At 40.5% G+C, this 19948-nt stretch overlaps 1 protein-coding gene and 1 pseudogene across 1 annotated transcript in view; both read left to right on the top strand.

Moving 5' to 3' along the window:
- LOC122122028 (sodium/glucose cotransporter 1-like) overlaps positions 1-19741 on the top strand; it is a 36196-nt gene extending 16455 nt beyond the window's left edge. The window contains exons 8-15 of the mRNA XM_042696197.1: positions 573-793; positions 3105-3240; positions 4867-4974; positions 6423-6573; positions 10802-10970; positions 12999-13214; positions 16964-17066; positions 19410-19741. Of these exons, the coding sequence (XP_042552131.1) occupies positions 573-793; positions 3105-3240; positions 4867-4974; positions 6423-6573; positions 10802-10970; positions 12999-13214; positions 16964-17066; positions 19410-19741 (1436 nt within the window). The remainder of the gene's footprint in view (positions 1-572; positions 794-3104; positions 3241-4866; positions 4975-6422; positions 6574-10801; positions 10971-12998; positions 13215-16963; positions 17067-19409) is intronic.
- Positions 1683-2331, top strand: LOC122122006 (annotated as a pseudogene).
- Positions 19742-19948: the final 207 nt, after the last annotated feature.

The raw sequence follows: 19948 nt of genomic DNA, 5'->3' as shown, positions 1-19948 counted from the left end.
ATGATTTTTTTAAAAAAAACTTTATTGGATTTTATAACTAAAATTTCCCAGAATGTGCTATCTTTAGGCATGGCTAGATCTAAGTGTCTAAATGAAATACGTATACTAAAGAGTTTCAAGTCAATATATAAGCGTAGTCCCTATGGAAGCAAGCACATTTTCAGCTTTGTCAGCAGATGAATCCCAAAGCAGATTCTAACGAGGCTGGCTTGTGTTTCATATCTGGTCCTTACACTTCATTAGTTGTCCACTAGACAAGGAATGTTAGCCAGGCTGGGTTCATGTGCCAGACTGGAACAGGGAACACCTGAATAGCCTCACATAGCACATAATAGAGTAGCCCTACAAAGAAATGATCTGAAAACAGACTCAGAAAGGATACAATTGCTCTCTTCTTTTTCTTGGGAGGTGCTAGTCTTTCCTTAATCATGTGAGGTCTTGAGTTTGTGTCACTCTATGGTGATTTATAGATGAGAGATAATCAATCACATTGTGTTTCACCTTGCAATCTTGGTTCTTCAGTTATTGTTCCTCTGTTATTCAAGGAACTGAAAAGCATGTTTTTTTTAAAGCCTTTCGTGAAGTGGGAGGATATAAGGAGCTAGTGGACAAGTACTTCCATGCTATTCCAAATGTGGTCAGTGAAGGAAACTGGACTTCAAAGCCTGCATGCTACCTCCCTCGCTCAGATGCTCTCCATATCTTCAGAGACCCCATCTCTGGAGACATCCCCTGGCCTGCAGTGGTCTTTGGTGCCTCTACACTCTCCCTGTTCTATGGGTGTGCTGATCAGGTAATTAAAGATAATGTTGCAAAGTTGACTGTTTCTCAGTGTCTCTCAATGTGCAGGCAGTTGTGGTCTGTCTGCTGTCCATGGTCTGATTCCCTTCCAATTTGCAGGCAGTTATGGCCTATCTGCTGTATGGTCTGCTTTCCCTTCCAAGTATTATTTTTTGCCTAAATAACTTTCCAAGAAATTATCCTTAAAAGCAGTTTCTCAGCATTGTTGTTGCTGTCTGAGCTGGCTGAGAGCTCAAGGATCTGGGAAGCTGGTCTCTTGGCTTGCTGTGCTGCAGAGGGCTGGGTGGGCACTTGTGTTAGTGTTGGGAGTGTAGCATGCCCTAAGTTGCTGCCTAGGAGGGCAGCAGCCCAGCTGGCTCTCAAGGAGGTCTCAGTCCTAGGCCTAGTCAGTCAGTGTCCCATGGGGAGATGGGTCGCCAGTATCCCTGGTCCTGGGCACTGCCTGGCTGGGGCAAGGGAACCTTGTCAGCTTGTTCCACATTACCCTCCACTACCCTCAGGAAGACTGCCCATGATGGTAGTCAAGAGGGCATCACTGTTAGCCTTGACCAGCATGCCAGTAGAGCTGCTCCTGAAGCAGGAGGACAAAGAGGCCATAAGGGAGGAGAGAACTTCCACCAGTTCGGGACAAGCACTTGGATCCATCAACCATGCGTATGCCTGGGAACATAGCTTTCCTTGAGTGGCCATGCCCATGAGGTTGCTGGTGCTGCACCTGGCACACAAGGTGTGTGGCCAGGGGGCCTTTTGGCAGGTGGGAGCAGGTGGCCTAGGACCCTGGGGAGCCATTCACAGTGGCTTGCTCCATGGAAAAATTGTACACCTCCACCTAAGGAGAACCCTTGGGCCAAAAACCTCCCCAGCACCTGTCCATGTTCTGAATGACCCTGCTGCCCTGGAGGCAACACTCAGTTCCCCAAAATTATAAAAGCAGGAAAACTGAACACAAAAAACCAAACAAGTCTCAGAGTGTCATCAGCCAAGGAAATAAGAAGCCACAAATTAGAAAAGAAAAAGAAGAGATGATTGGAAAGAGAAGTAATGGTGAAAACAAAGAAAACTGGGAAGCAAAGATGGTCCTGGTGAAAACCTTAGTGAGGGTGAAGTTCAATCAAGTAATCAATGAAGGAGTGCTAATAAGTACAAGTGAGTACCACTCCACTTGCATGATGTAAGAGCAGATAGCAAAGGGAGTCCTGGATCTGCAAACAGCTCAAGATTTCAACCTGAAGCAAATAAATGAGTACATAATAATAGCAGAAATTATATAAAAAGATGGAGAAGTGATAGAAAAAATAGAGATGACCAAATGGCCTAGTTTGAGAAGTGAGGGAAGTAGTATCCAAAGTTCTCTTAGAGGCCTAGAGAAAAAGCTGAGGGTAGGCAATCTGACAAATCAGTGGAAATCCTTGATTGAACTTTGATTACTCATACAATTATCAGGAACATGGTGAAAGGATTTATTAGCCATTTTAAACAGAATCTAGTATCAGTAGCATGTATCACTATGATGATCGTACAGGCCACTAGCACACTGGACATTAGACTTCCCAAGAACCAGTACCTGCTGATTGGGCCATTTTTGGTGTTCTTTCCTTATTATGACATTAGTGCACTTTGAAAGGGAAAAGGAAATGAAAACTCTACTTGTTAATCCTTACACCCCTAGATTACATTATCATCATGTTGGGTTTTTTTTATGACACCATGAAATGTGCCTGATAGCATCTCCTGGATGACTCTACATTTTAAGGCCTCCATTAAATGTTTGTGGTAATTCATTTCACTTTTGAGAAATGATGTTCATCCCTCTCTTGAACACTCATCTGTTTCCAAGGGCCCAACTTCACTTGGATTAATGTCACAAAAGCCTCTTCATTCTATCAAACCTGTGCCCCACAGGACATTTTTTCTTTCCAAGAGACAGCATATAATCCCTTCAACTGCCATGGTTGGTGTGAAGCATTAGCATTGAGGCCAAGGTCACACATGCAAATTCCTAGTCCCATTTGGCAGCTAAGACAAAATGTGTCATATGATCACTGTTATTATGTTTTATATATACATATATATTTATGTTATGTGTGTGTGTTCTATGATCATTATGTTATATGTATTACTGGTCCTGGATTGTCTAGAGGTATCTGGGAGAGAATTGAGCATCTTAGCAATAGCTAACCAAGGAGCATATCCTGATATTACAGATGGCCATAATTGTTCTGGTCCATGCTCTGAGGCAGTTCAGACTTCATACACCCTGATAAAGATCATCACTTGCTTACTTACCTGTGTTTCATTGACAGGTTTCTGTCCAGCGGTTATTGGCAGGGAAGAATATGTCTCACAGGAAAGGTGGCTGCCTCCTGTATGGGTACTTGAAGCTACTGCCCATGTTCCTCATTGTGATTCCAGGAATGATAAGCCGCATCTTGTTCCCAAGTAAATTTTTATTTTAGTGTGCTCCCACTAATCAGCTATTCTCCTCTTAGAGGTGTGAGAGCATTTGCAGTTATCATGTCTTCCACAGTATACTGCTTATTGGGATAACTAAGAATGTTTTCCTGTGATGTGACAAAGCAGAAGACTGTCAGAAACTGTTGATATACAAAGAAAGACCAATAGGGATACAGGTTGACCCATTGTAATAATGAGTTGTACAAGACACTATGTTGAAAATGAACTTTACAGATTGGCTGGGGAGGTGTAGTTAGGGAGGTGGGAAGGAAGAAATGGTAGGGGAAAAACAAAGGAGGAGACAACAATAGGAAATGTACTCATTATCTTACTCATGTAACTCTAACCCATCTGTACAGTATTTTTACAATTAAAAAAGTATTAAAAATTTCAGAGTGATAAATTCCCACAGGAATAGCACATAAATGTATAAAAATTTAAATAAGTAGATATACAAAGGAGTTGCCATTTAATAAAGCAGTTTATAAATAAAATATATCTTGATCACAGTCACCCCTTTCAACATTCATTTTTCCATTGGTTACAGCCTAACTCCAGGCATTGGGGCCCAGCTATTTCTTTGGGGCACAGTCTGTGGAAGGATTAGGTTGCTCCATTTTATCACAGACTTCATCATACCATGTTTGACAGATGCCATGCTGGGATCTCACAGATACTGTAGCTGCTATTCACAAGCAGAAAACCTTTCAAGGCCTCACTTAACTCATAAAGCACTGCGGAGACCTAATGTAGCCCCAAAATGGGCATGAATTGAGCAAGATCCATATATTCTTTCCACTAAATATTATTAAAGCATTCCCATTTCCCTTAATGAGCTTTTATAATTCCGTGTATATATTTCCTCCAATTTCAACTTACTGTTACTAGTTTGTCCTGTTTCTTTGGGTAACATGTCTATTCATTAAATCTAATAGGTGCTGTCACAGGGGCTGAGTAGATTACTTCCAGAAGAGTACCTTGTAACTGCTTTTGAGAAGGCCATACAAAATAGAGAACAAGTTCTTGTACTAAGTGATATATGCAGTGGAGAGCAATCATTGTAACACTTGGGACATGACTCTTTTTCAATTCATATGTAATTTGTAGTTTTAACAGAATGAAGATTCTATTGAAGTCTTAACATTCCCCAAAGGGGTCTTGAGAAAGCCAAGTTTTGTTATGACTCACAGGTGGCACTTCATTATAAATAGTCCCTTTTCTCTTTAAGACCTAAGTCCCAGTTAACACCCATCTCAGGAAGAAGGCTGTGAGATTATGAGTTATTACCTTGTTAATATGCAGAAAATGATAAGTTGGCCTTATTAACACCTAACTGGGAAAATTGAATGGGTTATTGAGACCCTGTAACTTGCTTTGGATGATATATGAGTTAGTAGAAGTTCTTATTAATTTGATTTCTATAAGCATGAACCCTAGACCTCACCAAAACTCCTGATGATATGTATAATCATGAATTGGGGGCACAATAAGTGGGTCTAAAATCTAATATCTTCATTTGAATGCTATTACTGATTTGCTTCCCTTGTTCTGAGCTCAGATTTTAGAGCTCTACAGCTTGTGTGCTGATGTAGTTGTTACTTCTCTTTGCAGATCATGTGGCATGTGTTGTACCTTCAGAATGTCAGAAGTACTGTGGTGCCCAAAGTAGTTGCAGCCCCATGGCCTATCCACTGCTGGTTGTAGCAGTGCTGCCTACAGGTAAGAAATGAGCTGCCACACATAGGGCCACAGGTGTACCTCCCTCTCTGTTCCTTATACCCTGGAACCTCATATCCTTATGTAGGTATAACAAACACTCATCATTTGCATTATTCACTTAATCTGTGAACTGTCTCATTGATTCACTCAGCCAATGGGCTGTACATTACCAGGTGCTATTCTAAGTCAGAGAAGCCTTAACACAAGCAAGACAAGTCTTACCCTCAAAGAGATCACTGTACAGTGCAAGGGTCATATAATGTTCATTCTGGAAGAACAAAGATCCTCCCCATACAGATCTCACCTTCTCTTCCGAATCCTGTTACAATGGCCAAATGAGAAATTTAGATTAGCTCCAAAGAGCTGGAAAACTTAAGACAAAATTACTATAAAATACAGTATGAATGGGATCAGACTTAAGGATATAAGTATTCTACAGTCCAAAAACTAAGTGATCTGTACTCCCCAACCAAATCTTCAGAAATATCCTGGCTTGGGATAAGCATGGATTTAAGTGTGGACATTTGAAGGCAAATCCAATGTGTCTGTGTGCCCTCAAGATCTCACTGAATCAAGGACACAGTGGATTATAGGTCAGGACCAGGCTATCTTCTGGCTCTTTGTAAACATAGTTTGAATGTTCTTGTCACATGGTGGCCATCCACATAGTGATATCATATTTCTATGTTTATAACTAGTGCTCATTTCATAACTGCTCTCTGGAGAGCAGGTATGAGTGTTAACTTGTCCACTTAATTTCTCTTATTTTTTTTCGGGGGGGGGGTCCGGTCGTGGGGCCTGAATTCTGGGCCTGGGCACTGTCCCTCAGCTCTTCAGCTCAAGGCTAGCGCTCTACCACTTGAGCCACAGCACCACTTCCAGCTTTTTTCTTTTTGCTTATGTGGTGCTGAGGAATAGAACCCAGGGCCTCAGGCATGCAAGGCAAGCGCTCTACCACTGAGCACCTTCTCTTAATTTTAACATTACCTTTATGCGGTAGATACTATATGCAGCTTTACAGCCAAGCACACTGAAGCACAAGGAAACTTTTGCCTACAATCTGAACTTACCTACAATCTGAACCTTTTCCTAAACTCTGGACCTTTGAACAAGGGAGTCAAACAAGAATTAACCTTCCATAGGATTGTAGGGAGGATAGTACAGGCTAATTCCTAAAGAGATGTTCTGGAAGAGATTAACCATCTAAGAGATATTAGCTGCCTTTTTTTTTTTTTTTAATATCATATCACAACAAGAACCTATTAAGTCTTGTCACAAATCAAAAACCAATATAACACAATAATCTAGTTTAGATAGAATTCTACTTCAGGTAAAATTCAGATGCTTCACAGGATAAAATTATTTGAAAAAATTTGTTAGGAGGTGTATACGTCAAAGTTTTTCTTATTCAGGAGCTTGAGGTCAAGGGAATGTCGTTTCCTTTCCAGGTCTACAAGGTTTTATGCTGTCCACAGTATGTGCTGCCCTTATGTCCTCCTTGACTTCTGTTTTCAATAGTGCTACTACTGTGTTTACAATGAACATCTATGTCTGGATTCGGCCTATGGCCACAGAAAAGGAACTCATGATAGCAGGAAGGTAATGTATTCCTCTAATCACATTAGCTAATACTGTCAAAGAAAGGTCATCCATAATATGAGTTTACGTGAAAACTCTTAAGCTGCAATGCTCTATACAGAATTGTTGTGTTTAGTATACTATGTGTTCCCCTTTGGCTGCAATTTTGAAATGATAATTTATTTCTTTGTTCACAAAGAAAATGTTTCTAGTTAGGGAAAAAGAAAGGAATAATTACAATGATTAAAGTCTACAAAACTTCATAACCCACCAACATAGTTCTTTTAGGAATCTTTAAAGTAACTCACTTTCATTTAGTCATCATGACTACTGTAAAAAGTAAGTTTTACTGCTTTTTGTTCTCCTTGTGAAAATGGGGAAACAGTGGCTCTGGGCTAGGGTACTGAGCTACCAGAGATCATACAGTAAGTGGAGGAATATGTCCATCTTGAGGCCATGCTATCAACCAGGATGTCACAATGCATCTGCTAAGTATCTTTTTTTTCAAAGTTATGGAATATTAATTTGTTTTTTTTATTGTAAAGGTGAGGTACAGATGGGTTACAGTTACCTAAGTCAAGTAATGAGTACATTTGTTTTTGAAAGGTGTCTCTCCCTCATTTTCTCCGTTTTTCTGCTTCCAACCCTTCTGTGCCACAAGTTGAATAGTTCATTTCCAACATAGTATCTAGTGAGTATCACTTCTGAATTGGTTCACCCTTTGTCCTACTGTTCCTGTGCTTTCCCTTCCCCTCCCCAAATCAGATAAACTTATATACAAGACAAAGGGTACAGAAATAAAAAACAGTGACAAAAGGGGAAAGAAAAAAAGAAAAAAGAAAGAGCCACAAAAAGTACAGTATAATAAAAAACCCTCTTGTTTTTATTTGTTGGAGTTCATTTTGATAAATATAATTTTTTATGTTCATATACATGTAGCTACTGGGCCCGTGTGATCCTCTTCTAAGAATATCCCCCTTTGGTCTCACTGTGTGAATGTTTAGAGTCCTGTTTAATCATGTCCAAGTGTAATTGTTTATCTTTTACTATCCACTGGGTTTAAGTTTAGATTTACAGGAACATTCTAATTACTACAAATGAAGGAAACCATGCAGCCCATGTTTCTTTGTGTCTGGTTTACTTCTCTTAATATAATTTTTTCCAAGTCTTTCCATATCCTTATGAATGGGCAATGCCATTCTTTCTGATGGAAACATAGAATTCCATTTTATACACACACACACACACACACACATCACATTTTCTTGATCCACTTGTCAACTGATGGGCATCTGAGTTGTTTATCTTAGCTATCATAAACAATGCTACAGTAAACATGGCTGTGCTGGTAGCTTTAGTGTGGGCTGGTTTGTGTTCATTTGAGTAAATGCCCAGGAGTAGAATTGCTGGGTCATAGGGAAGCTCTATGTTTACCCTTTTAAGAAGCCTCCATACTGCTTTCCAGAGTGGTTGAACCAGTTTACACACCCAAAAACAGTGTAGTAGCATTCCTTTTTGGCCATATCCCCACCAGTTACTATTATTGTTAATTTTTCTTGATAATGACCATTCTAACTAGAGTGAGGTAGAATCTCAATGTTGTTTTGATTTGCATTTCTTTTATGGCCAGAGACGTCAAACATCTCTTCATGTGTCTATTGGTTATTCTTTTTTTCTTCTTCTTTTTTGGTCAGTCATAGGGCTTGAACTATGGGCCTGAGTGCTGTCCCTGAGTTCTTCAGCTCAAGGTGAGTGCTCTACCACTTGAGCCTCAGGGTTACTTCTGGTTCTCTGGTGGTTTATTGGAGATAAGAGTCTTCATGGACATTCCTGCCCCAGGCTGGCTTTGAACCACAATCCTCAGATCTCAGCCTCCTGAGAAGCTAGGATTACAGGAGTAAGCCACTGGTGCCCAGCCTATTGGCTAGTCTTATTTTGCCTTTGGAGAAGTCTCTCTTTAAGTCTTTATCCTGTTTATTAATTGTTGTTTCTTTGAGGATTTGTTCTTTATTGGGGGGGTTATTTTTTTTTTTGAGCTCTTAAGTATATTTTAGATATGAGGCCCTCATCTGGTGCATAGATAGCAAAGATCTCCCATTTTATAGGATTTCTAGTTATCTTACTAGCTATGTCCTTTGCCATGCAGAAACTCTTCAGTTTGATAAATCCCATTTATCCAGCCTTTCTTTGATTTGTTGTTATTCTGGATCTTTAGGAAGTTTTAACCTGTGCCAAGGAGCCCTTGGCTTCCCCTATCCCTTTCTGTAATATTCCAGGGTATCTGGTCTTACTTTGAGGTCTTTGATCCATTTGGAATTGATTCTGGTGCGGGGTGATATATAAGGATTTAACTTCAGTTTTTTACATGTGCATAGCCATTTCTGTCAGCACCATTTGTTGAAGAGGCTGTCTTCCTTCTCTCCTGTGTTTTTGGCTCCCTTATTAAAGATTAGGTGGCCGTAAGTCTATGGGTTCATTTCTGGGTCTTCTATTCTATTCCACTGATCCTCAGGCCTATTCTTGTGCCAGTACCAAGCTGTTTTTATTTATTTATTTATTTATCTTTCTTTCTTTTTTTTCTTTTTTTATTGTGAAAATACTGTACAGAGGGGTTACAATTACATGGGCAAGATAATGAGTACGTTTCTTATCAAGCATTGTAGCCTCCTCCTTTGTTTCCCCTTCCCATCCCTTCCCATCCTTCCGCTGCCCCCCCCAATCCTCCCCGTTCCCCCTCCCCCCAAGCTGTTTTTATTACTATGGCTTTGTAATAGACTCTGAAGTTTGGTATTGATATTCCTCCATCACTCTTTTTTCTGCTAAGGATCGTTTTTGCTATTTGGGGCCTTTATTATTCTATATGAATTTTTGGATTGCTTCTTCTATATCAGTGAAGAATGTTGTTGTGATTTTGATGGGTATTACATTGAATTTGTAGATATATCTAGGCAGTATTGCCATTTTCACAATGTTAATCCTTCCAATCCAAGTGTATCTGTCTTTAATGGGGTTGCTCTATAGAATTTTATTCTGGCTAGTATAGGTCATATCCAACCACACACCTTCAACATGTCCCACATAGTGTCTCAAACACTACCTGTACCTCATGTCAAGGCGAATATCCTACCTGTTTTATCTAGGCAGGTGTTTGAATTTGCCTTTAATATTTTCTTCTTTTAAATTTCTTATCTCCTTCCTCCTTCCTCTCCTCCTTATTTCTTCTCCTATTTTTCTTTCTTTTTTTCCTCCTCTTTTTTTTCTGCCAGGAATGGCTTTGAACCACAATCCTCAGATCTCACCCTCCTGAGTAGCTAGGATTACAGGTGTGAGCCACAGGCACCTGTCTAGGTTTTGTTTTTGTTTAATGCTTTCTTCCATCATTTAGGATGTCTCTGGCCTCCCCCTCTGCAAAGTCTTTTTAATTCTGTGTGTTCTGATTACTTAAATTTTTATTCTGGTGCTGGGGCTAGAGCTCAGTCCTGGGTACTGTTCTATAACTTTTTCCATCAAGGCTGTATACTTCCACTTGAGCCACAGATACACTTAGTTTTTGGTGGTAGTTGGAGGTAAGAATTTTACAGACTTTTCTACATGGGCTATCTTTGAACCTAAAGGCTCAGGTTTCATTCTCTTATGTAGTTAGAATTACAGGCCTTAGCCACCATACATAGCTATGTTTTTAAATGTTGAAACATCCAGAAATATTGGGGTAAATCTACTTGCCCATGTTACATAAATAAACCTCTGAACTTAACTTATAGGAATCTTTAAAGCTGTGGACCATTTTGATCTATTGGAAATATTTAGAAATATATCTGTTCATTCTCAAGACATTAATATTTGCCATTTGTTATATACTTTTTGGTTTACTGCCCATCCAAATTTGGTTATTCCTACCCTTCATGTTTCATGAAAATATATTCATTGTCCAGTAACTGGTAAACAAACATTCAGTATTTTTGTTCACAGACATTGAACAAAAATACTGAATATGTTTTACAGTTCATTTTATGAATGAGCACATTTTTTTTAGTTTAAACTAAGAGCTAGGCTGGGCATGTAACTCAGTGGTAGAACACTAGCTAACATTCCTGAGGCCCTTGATTCTATCTCCAGCACTGTAACAAATGGTGATCAAATAAATAAGTAAATAAACCATAAGCAATTAAATTAGTAGTTTATGGTGTATAGATAATTTCTTGGCAGGAAAATTTCATCAAACTGGCACTGACTGTTGCTTAACTTACAGGTTTTTTGTTATAATCTTGCTTGCTATCACTATTGTCTGGATTCCTGTTATGGAAACATCCCACAGTGAAACTCTGTTTGAACACATGCAAGTAACTAGAAGTTACCTGGTACCACCTGTAACTGCACTTTTTCTGCTTGCTGTACTTTGCAAGAGGGTCAATGAGCAGGTGGGTCAGTGTTTTGTAAGAGTCCAAGAGTATGTAGGTGTTGGCACTGAATGATATGAGTTGTTATCTTTACACAAGCTCTTTACAAGAGTTGCTCTCAGAGATCTCCTGTATTTCAGGGGTTTGCTCCATGCCATCATTTGCCTTCTGACAAATTATATTGTCCTGGCCAGATTTAGCTCAAGCTCACTCTTATGCATGAAGGTAGATGGAGATGTCTTGTTTGTTTTCTTTCCTTGGTAATGTAATGATAACCAAGACAAACTACATAAGATTGTAGAGGTAATGATACAAAACTGAGTGATTCTCTGTCCACCATATTTGGCTACAGAAAGTATGCCTCTTTTGCCTCTGTATATGTGGTCCTTAGAAATTTCACACTCATGGGGGAATTAAAGTGGTAAGTCCTCTTTCACCCCCTCTGCATTGCAGAGGTAACAGACCATGCCTTTCAGCCACACTTAAGACCAATTAAAGATCTCAACTGTTTAATTATTGTATCAGTATAACTGAAGGCACATTTTACCCCCAATTTTTCTCTTTTTATTGTTCATTTTTAACTTTTTGTGTCATTACAATTTTTTTTCAATCATATATTAAACCTTTTGGTTTCCCCAGACAGTTCTGAGTAGTTAGGCCTTTCATAAGTTCCCAAGGACAGCACATAAAGTGCACTGTGACCTGGCAAATTCCACTTCCTAGGTTCTGCCCTACACATAGCCTATAGCTGCCAGCAACTGAAAATAATGTGTGGTGTTGATTTCTGAACTTCCCTTGTCTGCCTCCTTTCATTTATATTGACTGTTAGCTTTGTCAAGAATATCCAGGCTCATCTCAGGTGTTTAGTCCTCTAGAAAGCCTGTCAGTGCTCCCTGTTTCACCAAGATTACTTGATTCAATCTAGCCATAAGAATTTGAGGGAGAGTAATCCAGGCCACAGAGCTGCTTCTCTTTGCTCTCCTAGGAAGAGCATAGGCAAGAAGGACATATGGCCCACCTGCTACTCCCTAGCCAGCATTGAAAAAATAGTATACATACTCTTCAGTCTAAAGTTCTTCACCATATCTCCTTTGCCACCCTGTTTTGAATGACATATTCATCTGGTTTCTGCATATAGTCTTTAGAAATTGATTTCTATGGATCCTCTGCCTAGCTTTTGGTTTATCCATGATGCTTGCCCATATTCCATATCTGTTTTCTTTCTACTGATATCGGTTCCCTCCTGAGTCAGCTTCTCAAACCAGGTCTCAAACCAAGATCGATTTTTTTTGTCTAATGGAGTGGATGGTACGTTTGGAGTGGAAAGATGACACACAATGAGCAGATTAAGACTTCTGATAGTAATGTGATATTTGTAAGATTACAATTGATCTTTGAGATGGCAGGGAAGGCTACTGGGGTGAAGTAAACAAGGACATTAACTAGCGTAGTAAGAGAAGACTTTTCTTAAGGAAGATTTTTAATCTGAAAATTGAAGATCAAGCCAAGAATAGCAAGATGTAAGAATTAAGAGATCTGAGAAGAAAGAATGGGAAGTTCAAAGTGAACAGGATTGAGATTCAGGAAGGTCATGATGGCTTGAATGGAATGACAAAAGAGAGAGTAGCAGAGCCAGGCAAAGCCAACCATGCTGTAAGGTTGTTTGGCTTTTGATAGTGGTAAAGCAGGAAAGAAATAAAGGAGTCAAGAGATGACTCCTGGGATTTTGACCTAAGCAATCCCAAAATGGAGATTCCACTTAGGAAAATGGGGAAGACAAAGTTATTTTTTGGATACATTTACTCTAAGAAGGCCATTTATGAACTCACTTCAAAACATTTCCAATATTTCTCAAGTTACCTGACATAACTAAGGGGGAGAATTAGTTATCTGTGGCCTGGCATATTCCCTCACTTGTTCATGCTCTCTTCTGCAAGACATCACCTCATTGTACCTAATTTAGCCTTAGAAACTGGATTGATAGGAAAACGGGGATGGTGCTGGCTTGTCTCTTTATCCAGATTCTTCCCAGGTGTCTTTCTTTGGCAGGGTGCCTTCTGGGGCCTGATTTTGGGGATGATGATCGGCTTCTTTCGACTGCTGGCTATGTTTGCCTACGGATCCTGGACATGCAATGGAGAGAACGAATGCCCTGCATTCATCTGTGGCCTGCACTACCTCTATTTTAGCACAATCCTCTTCCTAATTAGCGTTCTCAGCATGCTAATCATCTCCTTAATCACAGACCCAATTCCAGATAAACACGTAAGTGCTGCTATTAGGATGTTCCATGATCAATCTCAAAGTCTCATGGAACAGCAACAGCAAGATGAAGAAACCAAGATGGATACCTGCTTTCCTTTTGCAATTGGGAAGAAGTCTGAGATTTGCTTGGGTTATAATTGGGTAACAAGAAAGACCCTCAGGTCATAGTTTAGTATGGAGCACCTTGCTAGCACGTGGACACCCTAGGTTCCATCCACAGCACAGTATTATTATTATAGCTGCTCAATGATACACCCATTAGATATTCATTTAGATTGAGAAGTTGAGTTAGAAAATGCAGACTTTGCTTGAAAATGTTGTTTAATGATTTCAGCACCAGTCAATCCAAGATGTCCCCCAGAATGAAAAGGGAATAAGACCTCTGGCAGCCCTAACAGGTTGCAAATGATACTTTACAGCCTTCTTTTTTTTTTTTCTATTTTTTTTTACCCTTCACCTCCCTTCCCAGCCTCCCCCCTCCCCCCCACCCAATCATACCCCCCTCCCCCCCCCCCCCCGCACCGACATTGTAAAGCTGGTTTTGACATGACATTTTGTACTTCTCATTGTTGCAACAGGTCCACCTGAATCTTTAAACGACTTGTTTGTCCCCATCTCCTCCACATGTTATACTGACATCAAATATAGTGAAAGCGTGGGTTACACTGTGGGGGAGGGACATACAAAGCAACAAAGAAATAATCTTATAAATGCGTTAGAAACACATGCATGAAAGAAACAAAAACATTAAAATACATATTTGAGGGTTCGTTTTCCTAACATCACATTCTCTGACTTTTTCCGCTTGACTCATACCTATACTAGATATTGCAAATAAGGGAAACCATGGGACCTACGTTTCTTTGGGCCTGGCTTACTTCACTTAATATAATTTTTTCCAAGCCTTTCCATTTCCTAACAAATGGGGAAATGTCATTCTTTCTGATGGAGGCATAGAATTCCATTGTGTATATATACCACATTTTCTTGATCCATTCATCTACTGAGGGGCATCTGGGTTGGTTCCATATCTTAGCTATGGTAAATAATGCTGCAATAAACATAGTTGTGCTGGTAGCTTTAGTGTGGTTTACAGCCTTCTTGTCTCAAGCCATTTCATATAGCTTAGAAAACAGGAGTCGGTCGCCCATTTTAGAAATTTATTAAAAAGCTTTAAATTCACAAAAGCTAAGCAACTATCTCAATAATAAAACTAGTGACAGATCTGGGGCCTTAACCAGACATCAATGCTCATGCTGGCTCCATCATGTCAGCTTTTGACCCCTTGGCAAGACAGGGAATTGGCCTAGCCAGATAGATGCAGAAGGAGAGTCTTGTATATCAGGGAATAATCCAGAGTTCTGGTGTATAGAGAGGAGCTCAGAAAGAATGAGGATGTAAGACCAAATATATTTCTTGCAACTTTGCTCAGAGTCTGAAAAAAAGTAGTATTCTATTTTCCAAAGCTGAGACATTGGAGATAGAGGCAGAAGTATTGTAAGTTTAAGGATATCCATGGCTCCATAGCTCCCCCTGAGCCAAAAAAAATAAACTACAAAAAAGTCAACAGTAAAAAAATTTGAGTCATAGGCTTGAGCCCTCCCAACTTACCACCTCAGGTCACCACAACCAGAGGATGTGGGAGCTTTCTGCTTCCAAGTTGTTCATCCACAGAAGCCCACAGATTCTGAACAGCGCTGGACTCCTTGCCCTTTCAGAATCCAACATCTTGTCCATAGGAGGCTGATGATTTTCTTGGAAAGGCAAATATTCACATATAACATCATCAGGAAAGACCTAATCAATAAGCCAAATGATTGTAATCAATACAACAGAATTGTAATCTCAACACAGAGGTAAGGCTGAATCTTAGAGTGAAGCAAGCTGAGAAGGTCCCCGCCAGTTAGGCCCATATACATCTGCTGTTTGTTAACAAAAATCCAGGTGGGCAGGAATTTACCTGTACCTGCATGGAAGGTAGTGTAATAGATTCAATGCATATTCCAGGATAGGCTTGGATGTGGTAGAATTGTTTACTTCATTGTGATTTTGCTACTCTAACCTCTCTGTTATTCCAGTCTCTCCCATAAAGCAACAATTGGCTGTATTTTGCTACTCCTCAAAGTTTCCACCTGGGTTTTATGGCAGGCAAGGAACGGGGAGCACCCTTTGTGGCATCTGAAAACTCCCTGTTGAAATTGAGCAGCTGAGCTCTGTTCCAAGGCTTGGTACAACCCTTTCTAGTGTTTATGGAGGGTTTCTTCCACGAGAGCAGCTCTGGTCTTCCATGTTCAGCTCATCCAGACAACAGGGCTCCCCATACTACTGTTGAGTGTATAACTGGGATCATGAATGACTTCTCCAATTTTGAAGGGAGTAGGCTTCTGGACCCTCTTAATAAAAGGAGCCACAAGATTTTTCTCTTTTTATGGATTCATCTGTTTAATATAGGGAGATAATATTTTATCAAAACCAGGCACCATAAAATGTAAACACAATTACTGTCATAAACCCAGATGCACTTTCAAGGATGAAAAGTGGCTTTGTTTTAGTTACCCTGTTTTTATAGAAAGCAGCAAAGGTCATTGTGTTAGCACTATGTACATATGAAAAGATCCCAATTATGAAAGAAACAGATGAACTTTGAATTCTTATGTTTTAGTAAGGTTTATGGTAACTTCCAGGTTTAGCTTCCTTTAATTAACCATGTCCCTTGATAAGCACATCTTAACAGCAGCACAGTGAAATAAATAATGCAATATCAGAGTCTTTATATACTAGAAAGTTGTGCTCAGTGACACATTTACATTCTATTTGTGTGATTAAACATTTGACAAGTAGCTTTCTATAGGATTACTGACTAATTTGAGGGTGGGGTTTATGTTATTAAAGATATTACTAACATAATAGCTACTTTCTCTGTATACAAACATTAGTGCTATAATTTATCAAGAGCAAAACTGAATATGCAATTTGAGCAGCTTCTCAAATAATGTAGTTTTATGAAATCATGGGAAATAGGAAGAAAACTGCCCTTGACATAAAATGATTTCTTAACCTTTTTTTCACTGCAAAATATAATCACTATAGATCAACATAGTAAATCAGGTAGTTCTCAAAATGAATAAGTGAACTGAAAAAGGGAAAATAAAACATATATATATATATATATATATATATATATATATATATATATATGGATGAATGAATATGGGAGCTAGATGCTTTTAGCAAGGAAAGTCAGGAGTTAGTTCTGGATGAAACTTGTTCTGCAGTTCCCATTTCCATAGCTGTGTGCCGAGAGTCTGACCCAATGAGATTCCATACCATCCTGCTGTTATTTTGGGGACTTGCAAAGCCTGCTGGGGGCTCCCACTATTGAGACTAATGCCAGCCATTTGCTGATTGACATGTGAGAGGCTCCACTGAGGCTGTTTTTCTTATGGAAGGCCAAATTTACTCTTGAATTGCACTCATTTGTCCTATTATTCCTCTCCCGTGGAGGCCAGCAACATTTTGAGAAAGTGACATCACAACAGTTTGTAGATTTCCCCTAAAACCAACGGGCATGCACATGCCCACCATCATGCCTGTTTTCTCTCCCATGATGTTTTCCTATAAGGCCAGAGGCCAGGTCTCTTTTCAGTCCATTGAAACCCTGGTCCAAGCTGCAGCCTGTGGTATTATATGACTACATGACAGGATCCTGTGGTAACACAGCTCTGCTTTCTCCATCCCACCCTTTTCAGCTTCACCGGCTTTGTTGGAGTTTACGCAATAGCAGAGAGAAGAGGGTAGCTCTGGACTCAGGGATAAGGTGGAAGAGACTCCCCAGTAATCTAGTCCATCAAGGTGAGAAGGAAAATCCCACAGCCCTGGGAAGGTATCCTCTGCAGTTGGCTCTGTAGCCTGAGTAACTGCCCTATAGACATGTATCCCACTACCCTCACCTTAAGACATATCGTTGCAAGAAGAATCCCATCTTTCTTTTTTTCTGAATCCCTCCTGGTTTGCCTACGTGGAGATTGTGAAATCACACACCCCCATAGACAGGAGGCTGGAATAGAGGAGGGATGGGGGTAGAGACGGAGTGATTCTGGAGGGGGAAGGAAGTGGAGAAGGGATGAGATAAAAGCAGTGGATGATGATAACCCTGTGGGGTGACCTTGTGGGGAGTCAAAAGTTCCTGGTGTCCTAGAAATATTTCAGTGTTTGGGATGATCCACCTGAAGCAAATACTGATTAGTGAAGAAAGTTTAGTCTGAGAACTGACCATTATATTTTACCACACAGAAACTATGTTCTGTCTCCAGCAGGGGATCTGGTGGTGCAGTACCAGGAATGGAGTAGGCCATAGGTCAGGGATTGAAAATTGGAGGCACTCTAGAAAAGAACAAGAAATAGCCTCCTCCTGCAAAGGCTCGATGGCAAGGAATGAGACAGAAGCCCACCTAAGAGCCCAGTTTCAGCGAGCCCAAGCAAGAATGGAATGCCCTGAGAGAAGGCTGAAACACTGAGTCCTCTAAGCCCCTGAATGATCAGAGAAGGAACTTCAGCACACAGGGTCAGAAGATGAGTATTTAGGGAAAAGGCTCTTAAATGAGCTTCATGCATTATATCCTTTAGGATGTAATGAGACCACTCTTAGTTCTAGGGCAGAAAATACTAAAGAAGCTCTGATCCTGGAGGACAGAAGGAGTGGGGGAAAGAGCCTAGCTAGGGAGAAGGAAAGGTCCTGGGATTCTCCTCTATACTCTTGCCAGAGAATTCCAGAGGCCAGATATAACTAAGGCCTCCTTCTGAAACCTACAGGAGATGGTCAGGATAGCATATACACTTCTATATGGCAGAGAACAACCTATTAAGTCTGTGCTCCTGGAGGCCATGGAACTTCATGTTCCCTCCGATTCATCTGCTGTTGCATCTTCTTTAGGGGGTTATAAACTGCATTACCTGTGCATGCCCAGAGTATGCCAGATACTGCCAACATTATACTCATATGTGGTAGTACAATTGCTAGCCCCATTCTAGAGCTGGGGACACAAAACACTAATAGTTAATTAATCATGGTATAGTTTGGATTCGAACACCATCCTATGTGAAAGTATGGGCTCTAACTTCTGGGCCAGCCAGCTGCCCATTACACAACCTTGGTTGTTGAGAGTGATATTTTTGTCCTTTCTCTACTGGCTCTAACAACTCTTCTGGAAGCCCCAAGGTCTTAGAAGCTTCATGGAAATAAGACAACATGGGAATTTGTGAACAGAAGCCAGAACATGGTTAGTGGTCAGGATTTCTTAGCCCCATAAAAGACTTGTGTGACTGTAGCTTCTCTGATATATTGCAAAATCGTAGATGGCTCCTCATACTTAACCACTAGGATAGGAGTCCTGGAAACAGTTGCTTAGAAGCTCTCCAATGGAAGGATAAAGAGGATACCTGACTTAAATGGCCTAGTAACTTTAAAATCACGTTGCAGGCAATGTCTGGGCCCAGGCTGATGTTTGAAAACTGACCACAATGTTGACATGAGCCTGTGCAGGCCCATTGGACAAACTAGTGTTGGCAACACACATAGTGAAGTAACATCCCAACCAATAATTAGGCATTCCCACTCTTTGTGCTAGAGAAATGAATGGCAACATTCTGTAATCTCTTGACAGGAAGTATCTGTAGACCAATATGCAGATGCCCTACCAGACTGACCAAAGACTGGTGCTGTCTGGAGGAAACACTCCCTGAGAAGCTGCCAGAGAAGCATCTGCCTACAGGAATCATGGTCCTTCCTCTCTCCTCATGAAGTAATGACAAGTGGGGAGATTTGCTATGAGGAGGAACATTTCCTTCCCTAGACAGACACAGACAGGAAGAGCATTTCTACAGCACAACAGGAGGCTTCCAAGTCACTCACTTGATCTGCTCTGTCAGAGGATCTGGGCAGAACTGAAACATCAGCAAAGCTACTCCACTCTATAGTGCTCCCTGAATCACTCATCCTACCTTCTGCTTCATTTATGTCTCTGATGATGATTGTAGGTATTCCATGTCCAGACTGAAGATGTTCTTTCCTATTTGGAATAAGTCTATCAGACTTCATCTGGGCTTACTGATGAGTCAGAACTCCCATCAGATCCTCCTCTCCCTTTCAGGCATATGTGTCTCCTGACATATTCTTGTCTTCTTTCTCTTTTTCAGATTTATTGAAGGATTCTCAGTCATGCCTCTGGAATATGTGGGACCTGTTCTGTGGACTAGAGCCATGGCCTGACTCTAAGTTAACCCCTATAAATTCCTCTGAGGGAAATATGGAGGCAAGCAAGGAGGAAATAGAATGCAGTGAGATATTAGGAGATGCACAGGCCCTGGACTTGGGAGAGACAGATAGGAAAATGGAGTTGACTGAGAAGAAGCAAAAAGATATAGAATACAGTAATGTGTTGGAGAAGCCCTGCTGGAAGAGAACAGTCAATGTCATTGGGATCATTTTGGTTCTGCTTGTGGTTATGGGCCACATTTACTATGCCTGAAGCAGCTCAGGCTGATAGTGGGTACCTGGGGTCAGGTAGGGCTGCTGCCTTTCCAAACTCCCTCAGTATGAAGGGTGGGAGTGTTTCCTCTTGGGAGATCCAAGAATGACATTAATGAAAATACTGCCTTAGTGTCATGCATCACATACTACCACCAGCTACAGAATATCAGTGTTGACTGGAGGACAGAAAGAAATCTATTCATGA

Source organism: Dipodomys spectabilis, unplaced genomic scaffold, assembly GCF_019054845.1.
Source record: "Dipodomys spectabilis isolate Male_0828 unplaced genomic scaffold, ASM1905484v1 ptg000201l, whole genome shotgun sequence".
NCBI classification, from domain to species: Eukaryota; Metazoa; Chordata; class Mammalia; order Rodentia; family Heteromyidae; genus Dipodomys; species Dipodomys spectabilis.
The sequence above is the reverse complement of the archived record's forward strand: the minus strand, read 5'-3'. Positions and strand labels throughout refer to the sequence as shown.